The sequence below is a fragment of the Silene latifolia genome, chromosome 2, assembly GCF_048544455.1.
Source record: "Silene latifolia isolate original U9 population chromosome 2, ASM4854445v1, whole genome shotgun sequence".
Classification (NCBI taxonomy): Eukaryota; Viridiplantae; Streptophyta; class Magnoliopsida; order Caryophyllales; family Caryophyllaceae; genus Silene; species Silene latifolia.
In genome coordinates, this window is record NC_133527.1 from 174,955,531 (window position 1) to 174,967,956 (window position 12,426).

Genomic DNA, 12,426 nt, shown 5'->3' on the forward strand with positions numbered 1-12,426 from the left:
TTAAGGTCATCAGGATTAAGTCGATCCTCCAAAATTTGGTCAACAGTATCACGCAATGCATTTTCCACGAACTCACGGTAAGGATTCTCACTAGCATTTGTACTAGGTAGTTTCTCACCGTGATATGTCCATACATAATAATTATCGGCGAAACCATACGACCAAAGATGAATTTGAACATCTGCTTTCCTTTTAAAACCTAGGTTTTTGCATTTCTTACACGAACACCTCATTTCACCTAAATTCTTGAACTCATTACTTCCTTCCGCGAATTTAATAAACTCTTTCACCCCCTCTGCAAATGCTTTCTTGGGTTTCTTTTTTTCGTCTAATCTTTCATACATCCACTGCCGTTCTAATCTTTTCATGTTATTATGTATCTACACATTTATATATGTCATTAAAAAATAATATAACAACAATCAAAATCAAGAATAATACACAATAATTTAACATTTTAACCAATATAAATATTATATTTCTTTGAATTGGGTCCTTATCACTCCAACCTAAACCCATCAATGTACGTTTCAAGTCACTAACAAACATGTACTTGTGATTTATTAATGAGGAAAAAAAATTCGGCAGCAATTCCCATCCGTTCTCCAAATACACAATGTAGAATAAATAATTACTCTACATATGCATTTAGAGAACATTAAAGGAATTGTCACCAAACTCTTTTCTCATTAACAAATCACAAGCACATGTTTACTACCTAAGTGACTTAAAACGTACAAAGACAGTCCCAAAACAGGGACTATTCAAAAATTACTCCTAGTGAGTAATTTTTGAACGGGTACTAGGTCAATATGAACAATAATTTTAACAATATTAAAAACAAAACATACAACAATGACTACTTTTTCAATTAACATAAACTAACCTGATTTATTTTTCATTTTACATATCTAGTCTAATTATCATTTTAAAAACTAACATGAATAATTTTTCAATTTACATATCTAGTCTAATTATCATTTTAAAAACATTAACATTTCACAAAATTTAACAATAATCTAATTAACAAAAAAATTAGATGCATACATTAAAACCATCACAACATACATTTAAACAAAATTGGCTTCTATCCTAAGTCAACATGCATCAACATCAACAATAATTCAACAATAATTAAAACAATAACTAATATTCTAATTCAATTAAGATAATTAAACAAAAAAATAATAAAAGAGAAATACCTAATTAGCTCCACAAAGAAAAAAAATGAAAAAGAAGGATGAGAAAGAGGAAAGTGGCGGCAGGAGGCGGCAGGGGTGGCGGCGGCAGGGGTGGGGGCGGCAGTAGTGGCGGCGGGAGGCTATGGAGAGAAAAAAAATTAAAAACAATTAAAGGAAAAGGAAAAAGAGAAAGGAGAAAAGAAGAAAAACAAATAAAATTACCTTATAGTGATGGCGACAGCGTGGTGGTGTTGGTGGTGGTGGTGGCGGCGCCAGAAGTGGAGGAGGGTGGTGGTGGTGTCAGGTTTTAAAGTGGTGGAGGAGGGTTTGGCGATTTTGATTTTGGGGGAAAATTGGTAGTGATATGAATGAACCCCGTGTTTGAGATAAAAGGAAGGACTGACGGAAATCCCGTCAGTTAAATAGGAATCCTGACGGAAATTCCGTCAGTATTTCAAAAAAACTGACGGAAATTCCGTCACTGAACAACTTTATCAGACCAATAATTCATAAAGTGGACACGTCACATAATATGGAAAACTGACGGAAATTCCGTCAGTTTTTTCTAATTCCTGACGGAATATCCGTCACTGTCTCAATTATTGTGCCACCCTCTCACAACTGAATTCAAATAATAATTGACCCTCTGACGGATATTCAGTCAGTTTTTTCAAAATACTGACGGAATTTCCGTCAGTTATGCTAAATGCTTTCCAGCTGTACTCCATTTTTGCTTGTGAATAGCAATGACGGAAATTCCGTCAGTTTTATGGAATTACTGACGGAATTTCCGTCACAGGTTTTTTGGCGCCTTTGACTTTGTCAACGCGCCAATAGTTACTGACAGAATGTCCGTCAGGAAACTTTACCGACGGAAATTCCGTCACAAATCCGTCAGTAACCCGTGTTTTCTGACGGCCTCTTTATTTCGTCGGTAGGGCCGTCACTAACCCGCGTTTTTTTTTTGTAGTGTTAGGAGTATGAGAACTTAAGCACACGAGAATGGTTCAAAAGACACACAAATAATTTTTGCAATAGTAGATTCAAAACTCACGTTAAAATTGATTTACAAAACACTAAAGTTTAAAGCTCTTTTTATTTTCGGTGCCAACAGACTGATTGAGTGCCTCTCAAATATATAGAAAAGGTTGTTGTATAACAACTCCTATATTTTTGGCAATAAAGATAATTGCAAATAAAATCTTTGAAATAAAATATTCCATAATATATTTGACTTCTTTTGCAAGGCAAACTCTTGAACAAATTCAATGAAATTTTTAGCATAAAAAAGGAAGTTTCTTGTATCACAAATATCTCAGTCAAATGTATATTATAGAAAGTAAATTTTTGAAATATTTTTTTTGTAGAATAAGATTAGAAAGATTTCAGTCGTATTTTGTAAACCATTCAGAACTGAACAGTCTTTGGGACTGTTCAGAACATACAACGAGTAGGCTTAAGTACTATACCCTTACATTCAGCTAGACACCAACGACAAAGACTTGATCAATGCTTCCGGCTCCTTTCATGTAGGATGTCAATCCTTGTAAACCTATTACAACTCATGTCTGGCCAACACATATTAGACTATGTTCATCAATAACATTTGGTGCTAAAAGACAAACAAAAATCACTAGAAAGTAATAATAAACAAATGCTTGGAAATAAAAAATCACAACATTGTGTTACCCTGCAACACTAAAGTATGACATTTGTGTAAAAGTGTTACAAGAAATATGCCAATAAAGGATGGACAAGTGGCATGATAAAATATAAAAAAATAATGAAATGAGAGTGTCACAAGAATGTTATGAATGGAGTAAAAAAAAGTGAGAATGAATGTTATGAGTTGGAGGAGTGATAAAAAGTCAAAATATTAATTCTTTATTCATAACACTCAAATTATGAATGTTATTGATGTACATAGTCTTAGTCAAGGAGGTAAGAAAAGATTAAGAATATATATGGTTCAGCCGTATGGTACTATGGTCCATGTAGCTTTTCCACACGTAACGTAGACGAGACTAAATAAAATACATACTAACTACGACGTAGTCTTTTTTTTAGCATTAGTATTCCGTACACTGTATATTTTTGGATTGACTTGTTAAACGAAAAGCTAATTACATTTTCATTTAGTATGGATTGACTTCGTACGTATTATAAAAGGGTACTCTACCATTTACATTTTCCTCAAGCTTAGCTTAAGTAGACAATAATACAATATCTACAAAAACAGCAAAAAATATTTAGTGTTAATTTCTGGAATCATGAATAGCTTAAGTAGACAAGAATACAATATCTAAGGATTAATCGAGATTCTTATGCCATTTTCCTCGCTTTACTATTTTTTCTACGTATTCTCCTTCTCCAAAGATCGACCTTAAACAAGTGGTGTTAGTCCAGTGGTAGCGGGGTTAAACCTTGAAACTTGCAGAAATGCAGAAGTTGAGGGATCCCGCGCTTGACTATCAGTTGGAGCGATGATCACTTGGCCACTGCAGTCTCCAAAAGGGTGGCTTACATGGTCCATGTGGTGGTGCGGGAATGCATAGGCCCGGGGGGATTCAACCCCCTCGTCATCTCAACAAAAAAAAAAAAAAAAAAAGATCGACCTTAAAACCAATGAAACTCTCACCTCTGGTGCCACTCGTGAAAAAACTTTCATCGCAAATGTGAAAAATAATCTGTAAGTTTAATTTATCAATTTCCCGAAATTTTCATCTTTTTATCTCTTTATTATCAACGGTACGTAATGTTGTGAGGAGTAATTTTTTAACAAGTGTATACTACGTATATAATATTGTATTTGTACTAACTTGGTTACGATAAAAATGTGTGCAGGGGAAAGTTCACATTGAGGAATCATTGAAGGCGAAACACGCAAAAGTGAAGAGACCTCAACAAAGAAATTCGGTCACAACAGGGAGAGGCGGTCAAATTCATAAAACAAAAGGCGCTACAAATAATGGGTAGTCCAGTAAAATGGGTTGGGCGGGTGGATTTAGATCATATCGGGTACAATAAAAATGAGGACGTTAGTTCGAAAATACAAATAATGAAAAACATGATTTTAATATTTTTGATTTTTTGTTTATTAGTATGTAAGTAGCTCCCATGCACATTTGTAAATAACTTAATATAATCTAGATCATTGATGTAACTATTTGTTTATGTTGTACTGTACAGTGTACACAATTCTAGGATGAAAAACATAAAAATAAAATTAAATCATTATTCTGTATTTGAGCTGGATATAAGAACAAATATTTAGATAGCTGAAATAGTAGATGCGGACATGGATAAGGACACTGTTGAAATATGACAAGTAATCTAATAAGGTTACAAAATAACTCTTGGAAGTTTTGTGCCATACTCAATGTCATTAGAGTTATTAGTCTTATAAGTTTAATGTAGAGGGAGTTTAGACATACACCTTAAATGTTATAGGGAAGTTGCGAGTCCTTCTAGTATAAATAGCTAATGTATTAGCTTGTTTTGATATAGAAAAATACAACACAAAATATTCTATCAATATATTTCTCTCCTTGTTTGATTATATTTGCCCCTAAAAACCATCTGGTGGCATCAGAGCACTTTTTATCTTTCGGGACCAAAAATCAAAACACCGACAAAAAAAAAAAAAAAAAAAAAAAAAAAAAAAAAACCATAAATCAAGCATGGCTTCAAGTTCAGCAATGCCTTCCGCACCAATTTTCGTCGGTGAAAATTATGATTTTTTGTGTATCAAGATGAAGGCTATGTTAACTCCTCTAGATTTATGGGAGATGATCGAACAAGGGTTTAAACTACCTGAATCAACAGTTGAACAAAAGATATCATCTGATGAACAAAAGCTAGTAAAAGAGAAGACGACGAAGAATGCAAGAGCAATTGCATACTTACATTCTGCAATTGGAGAGGCAATTTTTCCAAGGATCGTCAATACAACTTCGGCAAAAGAAATATGGGACATTCTTAAGGTGGAGTTTCAAGGCTCACACAAAGTAAGAGCTATTAAATTCCAAAACTTGAGAAGAGATTTTGAAAACTTGAAAATGAAACCATCTGAATCAATGAAGGACAATACGTCTCGAATCATTGATACAGTAAACCAAATGAAAATTTATGGCGACAATATTTCTGACAAGAGGATAGTCAACAAAACTCTTTGTAGTCTCGACAACAAATTCAATTTTATTATTGTTACCGCTATAGAAGAGTCAAAAGATGTTGATACATTAGTTCCGCAAGAATTATTTGGGTCTTTACAAGCCCATGAGTCAAAGGTTTCCGGTAGAAACGAAGGTTCATCGGAAGGAGCTTTTCAAGCAAAACATAAACAAAAGTCCCAAAATTTCAAAAATAACAAAAAAAAAGCAAATGTCCAAAAATAAGTCGAGTACTAATGGTACCGAAAAGAAAGGGAGATTTTCACCTTGTGGAATCTACAAAAAGACTAATCATATGGAGAAAAATTGTTGGAACAAAGATAAAACGCAATGTGATATTTGTAAAAAGTTTGGACATGAACAAAAAACTGGAATCTTTGAAGATCATCTATTTGTTGTCGGTCAAGCCTCGACGAAAAATAATAAAGATGTGTGGCTAGTCGATAGTGGTTGCACAAATCACATGACAAACAATGAAAGTATATTCACTCATATTGATACTTCATTGAAGACTCCGGTAAGGATGGGCGATGGTTCCATTATAGAGGCAAAAGGCAAAGGAACTTTTGTCGTTCAAACAAAGAAAGGAGTGCGCTACATTAGCAATGTCTTGTTAGTTCCTAATCTTGCCACAAATTTTCTAAGCGTCCCCCAGATGATAATGCAAAATGGTCACAATCTCAAATTTGAAAGAAATACATGTAATATTTATGATCATGATGGAAAGGAGATTACTCGAATTGAGATGAAGAATAAAAGTTTCCCTCTTTCATGGACGTGCCCAAAAGAAAGTGTTGCCCGAGTAGAGGAAAATAACTCTTGGTTGTGGCATAAAAGACTTGGTCATTACAATTTTCATGCTTTACAAACTCTCCACAAAAAGGATATGCTAAGAGATTTGCCTTTGGTGAATCTTGAAAAAGACGTTTGTGAAGGTTGTCAATTGGGAAAAACGCATAGAGATTCTTTTCCACAAGATCAAGCATGGAGAGCTAAAGAGAAACTCGAGTTAGTGCATACTGATGTTTGTGGCTCCATGCGAACACTAACTGGTGAAAGAAATAGGTATTTCTTTCTTTTTATTGATGATCTTACAAGAATGACATGGGTCTACTTTCTTCGAGAACGCTCAGAAGTTCCCACCGTTTTCAAGAAGTTCAAGGCTATGGCTAAAAACCAAAGTGGTTGTAGCATGAAACGAATCAGATCCATCCGATATAGGCACAGAATATACATCAAATGAGTTTGATAAATTTTGTGAAGATGAAGGCATAACACATTAGCTCACTGTTAGTTATACACCACAACAAAATGGTGTGTCTGAAAGGAAAAATATAACTGTTATGGAAATGGCGCGATGCATGCTATTTAAGAAGAAAATGCCTAAAAGATTTTGGGTTGAGGCTGTAAATACAGTTGTTTATCTTCTTAATAGGTGTCAAACCAAGGCGATGATAAATAAAACACCTTTTGAAGCATGGACATATCACAAGCTTAGTGTGAAACACCTTATAGTATTTGGCTCTTTGTGTTACATACATGTTCCTACAGTAAATAGGCACAAATTACAAGAGAAGGCTGAACATGTGGCATCTTTTTGGGTTATAGCTCCCAATCTAAAGGTTATCGACTTCTAAACTTGAAGACTCAAAAATTGGTGATTAGTAGAGACATCGAAGTTGATGAAAATTCCTACTGGAATTGGGAAGAAGAGAAGGTGGTGAAACAACCACCAACACCTTGGAATTTTATGCAGGAAGATGGAAATTCACAAGGCCAAAATTATAATGAGGATCTTTTTTCATATGTGTCCCCACCAAATTCTCCTAGAACACCACAAAATTCACCTTCAACTCCGAGAGAGGTATATAGAGATCAAGCAAGTTCTTCCAGGAATGAAGTTGAATCTTCTCCAGATTCTCAAAATGCTACGAGGTCGAGAGGCAAAAGACTTGTAGCTGATTTGTATGACAATAATGTCGCAATCCAAGAGAATCCATTTCAATCATGTTTTGTTGCGGTTTATGAACCTAATAACTATCATGAAGCCTCTAAATATCAAGAATGAAGAGATGCAATAGAGGAGGAGCTTAAGATGATTGAAAAGAATCATACTTGGGATCTCACAGGAAGATCAAAACATAAGGATGTTGTTGGAGTGAAGTGGGTCTTTAGAACCAAATTCAATCTAGATGGTTCAGTTCAAAAGTACAAAGTAAGGCCCGTCGTAAAAGGTTATTTTCAACAATACGGTAGTGACTACACTGAGACGTTTGCCCTTGTTGCAAGACATGATACAATACGAACCTTAATTGCTTTGGCGGCTCAACATAAGTGGAACATTTATCAAATGGATGTAAAGTCAGCATTCTTGAATGGTTATCTCCAAGAAGAGATATATGTTGACCAACTAGAAGGATATGTCATAAAAGGGAAGGAAAATCAAGTTTTCAGGCTCAAGAAAGCCCTTTATGGGTTGAAACAAGCTCCACGAGCCTAGTATACTCGAATTGATGAGTATTTACTAAAGTTTGGTTTTGAAATAAGTCCAAGTGAGCCAACCTTATATGTGAAGAAAACAAAATCAGATTTGATGATCCTTTCTCTATATGTTGATGACTTGATTATAACTGAAAACGATCAAGCTATGATTAGTGAATTCAAGAAGAATATGAAAAAGAAATTTGAGATGACTTATCTAGGCTTGATGAGTTTTTTACTCGGTTTAGAAGTTAAGCAAGCATCGGAAGGCATCTTTATTTCACAAAAAAAAAAATAAGCAGAAGCTATTCTTAAGAGATTCAAGATGGATAATTGCAAGGCTATGTCAACACCACTTGGGGTAAATGAGAAGCTTTCTAAAGATGATGGGGGCTGAAAAGGCAGACCCTACCACTTATACAAGCATAGTTGGATGTTTGCTTTATCTAACAGCTTCAAGACCTGATCTAATGTTCACGGCAAGTCTTTTATCAAGGTTTATGCAGAACCCGAGTCAACATCACTACACCGCCGCGAAGAGAGTTTTAAGGTACATTCGAGGAAGTACACATTTGGGTCTTTGGTACAAACCAACTCAAAACTCTGAACTTGTCGGGTACACTAATAGTAATTGGGGTGGTTCCGTTGATGACATGAAAAGTACATCCAGATATGCATATACTCTAGGAAGTGGAATACTTTCATGGCAATCACAAAAGCAAGATAATGTTGCTCAGTCTACAGCTGAAGCAGAATAGATAGCAGCTTGTGCAACTGTAAATCAAGCGAGCTGGTTGCGGAAAGTTCTCAAAGATATGGGAAAAGAGCAATTTACACCAACCGAGTTACTTTGTGATAACCAGTCAGCTATTGCGATTGCAAATAATCTAGTGTGTCACAAGAGGACCAAGCAATTCAAGATTAAGTACCATTTTGTGAGAGACACACAAAGAGAAGGTGAAACCAACCTCGAGTATTGTCTTACACAAGATCAACTTGCGGATATATTCACAAAGGCACTACCTAAGCAAAAGTTTGAAGAACTGAGGTATCGCCTAGAAATATCAGAATTAATTGTCAAGGAAGAGTGTTGAAATATGACAATTAATCTAACAAGGTTACAAAGTAACTCATTACACATTACTACTATTTGGAAGTTTTGTGTCATACTCAATGTCATTAGAGTTACTAGTTTTATAAGTTTAATGTATAGGGAGTTTAGCCTTACACCTTAAATGTTATAGGGAAGTTGCAAGTTTTTCTTCTAGTATAAATAGCTAATGTATTAGCATGTTTTGATATAAAAAATACAACACAAAATATTATATCAATATCTTTCTCTCCTTGTTTGATTATATTTGCCCCTAAAAAACACCAGACACAAAACGAACAAGTGGTACGATATTCTGTGAAGTATATATAGGACATGAAATGACATTTACTGATTTATTGTGTAATACCGACACTCACTTCCTTAAACGTATGGAGGGGTAGAGGTGGCAATCGGGTCACTCGGGTCGGTTACGGGTCGAGTCAAAGCATGTCGGGTCATATCGGGTTCGGGTTGTGACGAGTTACTGACAGGTCGGGTCGGTTACAGTTCATGTCGGGTCATCTTCGGTCGGGTGGCAAGTCGGGTCGGGGTCGGTATCGGGTCAGATTATAAGCATATATTTTCTCTTATGTATTTAGTTTTAAATGGGTAAATTTATGTTTAAACGTGTAGGTGTATTAATTGTAATTTTAAGTGAAAATAATTAAGATTAATGTCAATTTGGTCTTATTTACACCATTATTAAGCTAATTCATTATCGGGTCATTTATCGGGTTGAGTCAATATCGGGTCACGGGTCGGGTCGGGTCGGTTCATGTCGGGTTCGGGTTGGAAAAAATAAGGATGTTATCGAGTCGGGTTGGGTCGGGTCGGTTCGGTTTCGGGTCACCCAATTTTTGGGTTGAATCGGGTCGGGTTTCGAGCGGGTCGGAAAGGAGCCACACAATACTGAGTGGAGCAGTTGCACCCAAACTAACTACGACTGGAAGGGCATTATATTGGACATGTGAGCTGACTAATGTAGCAGGCCCAAGTACAAGACTAAAAAGAAGCCCAACTATGTTAAGTTAGTTAGGGTGGTTAGGAATCTTAGGATTAGTTAGAAAATTGGTTTATATCAAGGGACATGCTAAATCCCGCACATAATTTTACTTAAATTCCACACATTTTCCCCTTTATCCACCTATACCCCTCCCATTTCTCCCTATCACAAAGAATCAAAAACCAAAAATATAGAACACCCGACCACCCTCCCCTACCCTCCTCCCCTGCTCTGACAACCTCACCCCTCCCGGAGCCATGCACCGTCAGAACACCACACAACGGTTGTATTCAAGCCGGCCACCGCCGCCCATGCGCAGCCCCATCCTACCGATCCCCATCCACGCCACCAGCCCGCCGCCACTTCACAACCACATTTCTTAGATGGATCATTTGAATTCAACCACAAACCCTAGTAAAAAAACATTATTTGATTTATAATTTACAATAAACGATTTAGATACATATTATTGGCTTATTGCATTCAAATTACCATTCATATTTGCACAAATTGATTAATCTCAAAAGTTGTATTGTTAGTAATGTTCCGGGTGTAATTCCAGAGCAGATATTTGTTACCACTCGTAGCTTGTAGAATGACGTCTTTGCTTGAATCCTCCTTCGATCTCTCCTGAAACGATGAACAAACTGAGGGCTCGGCTTTGGCCGAGCGTACTCACTCCGACGCTCAAGTCAGTAAACTTAAAGAGGTAAGTTGTTGTTACTTGGCTAAACGTGTATTGTAGAGAGATAAGGAAGATATTACCAGATGAATAGTGGTTATTAGGTTAATTTGTGGATCCTTTCCTCAATGAAGGTTGAGGAGTATTTATAGACTTTCACCTTTTGTCACGTAGTGGCCAAGTGGCCAAGTGGCTGGCAGGTGGAAAGACCGTTCTACCCTCGGCCGATGGACCTATGGCAGGCTGGCCGAGGGTTCTTGGATATGAGTACGCGGATATGTGCCCCGGCTGGCTAGTTGCCAGGCCGAGACCCAGGTGACAGACCGATGGGCTTCATCGGCTAGACTGTCTAAGTCGTTGACTTTGCTGTGGATACCCTTGACCTTGCTTAATATGTTGACTTGGTCAGTGGTGCAGAATATGCCCCATCAATTTGCCCCCAGCGTAGTCTATGCCGTGGTATGGGCTCCGATGTATGTTGAGCGTATATTCTGCGTAAGTATTTTTGCAAAATTTTTGGTATCGGCTTCTTCTGATGCACCGGCGTGGTTCTTGTTAGGTCGTACCATATCCCCCCTCCACATGGATGCGTAAAGGGCATCCGATGTGGAAAAGAATATGACGCTGGCCGAGACCATGGCTGAGAGTGCCGGTTGTTTTTGATTGCCCCCGGCCGGTGCTTCCTAGCTTGGTTGGTCATGTGGCCGGCGGAGACCAGATACCTAGGAATTTGTTGAGGAAGATGAATAGGCGAAGAGATGTGAATGGGCGTGTTGAAGACGCTTGGTCACTGTTGCATTGATTGACGTTCAACTGTTGCAACGATTGACATTCCGTGGTTGCATGTCTGACACGTGTCTGTTCTCTGATTGGTTGACGCTTCATGGGCTGTGCCCTGATTGGTCCTTCTTCATGGGCTTTTTCCTATAAATAGGGCAGTTATTCCGTGATTTTGGCCACCAATTTCATTTTCTCAAATTTTCTCCAAAATCTTCATCTTTCTAAACTTTCAAGAGCTTCCTTTTCTTCCAATCTTCAGAGTCCTTGATCCGGCGAGTGTTTTTCTTCGAGGTAAACAAACAAATTTTTCTTTTATCTTGCTAGTAATTTGTTGTGAACATGTCTTCTGCTGATGCTGGACCTAGTAAACCTGCGTCGGGGGGCCCTAGGTCTCCTTCTCCTGAAGTTGATCCTCAAATTCTGGAGGAATGGGAGGATGATGATTCTTTTGGTGATTTTGGTGATGATTTCGGTGATGATGCGGAAAGGTCTCATCCTAATGAGGGGAGACAGTACGTCATGGATCACGGCGACGCCTGTAAGGTTCGCCTTGACCGTGCTTGGTCCCATAAGCTTGCCAGTTGTTCCGGCGAGAAACTTTTCGAGGGCCATTTTTTCTTTGGTAGGGGATACAAAATTGTTATCCCTGAGGAGGGTCAGGCCGTCTGTTGTCCTCCACCAGGCTACACCGGCGTGTACATGCGGCATTTGGAGTACGGGCTCCGGTTTCCGCTGAATGGGCACATTTTGGCCATAATTAGAGCCATGAACGTTGCCGTTGCCCAACTGCACCCGTTGGCTATGAGAACCATAATCGGTTTTGTCTGGCTTTGTCTCTTCAAGGGAGAGGCTCCAACGGTGAATTTATTCCGCCGGCTTCATCATCTCAAACCATCAATCTCTGGCCGCGTCGGATGGTACAGTGTGCAAATGGAGCAGGGTTATGTCTCTGTTGACAAACTTTCTTCTTGCAAGGACTGGCAAGATCGATGGGTGTACGTTAAGGTGCCGGATGACTATCCGCTGCCCCGCTC

General features: G+C 37.8%; 2 protein-coding genes across 2 annotated transcripts; both read left to right on the top strand.

Annotated features, from left to right (window-relative positions):
• The first annotated feature begins 4,861 nt into the window (after positions 1–4,861).
• Positions 4,862–5,578, top strand: LOC141641668 (uncharacterized). Its single transcript, XM_074450323.1, has one exon. It carries the CDS (start codon positions 4,862–4,864, stop codon positions 5,576–5,578), a length of 717 nt encoding a protein of 238 aa, XP_074306424.1.
• Positions 5,579–8,220: 2,642 nt separating this feature from the next.
• Positions 8,221–8,592, top strand: LOC141641670 (secreted RxLR effector protein 161-like). Its single transcript, XM_074450324.1, has one exon. It carries the CDS (start codon positions 8,221–8,223, stop codon positions 8,590–8,592), a length of 372 nt encoding a protein of 123 aa, XP_074306425.1.
• Positions 8,593–12,426: the final 3,834 nt, after the last annotated feature.

Bases quoted from the DNA above. Each gene is read 5' to 3' on its own strand.
- LOC141641668 (XM_074450323.1), top strand. From the start codon at position 4,862: ATGGCTTCAAGTTCAGCAATGCCTTCCGCACCAATTTTCGTCGGTGAA.
- LOC141641670 (XM_074450324.1), top strand. From the start codon at position 8,221: ATGGGGGCTGAAAAGGCAGACCCTACCACTTATACAAGCATAGTTGGA.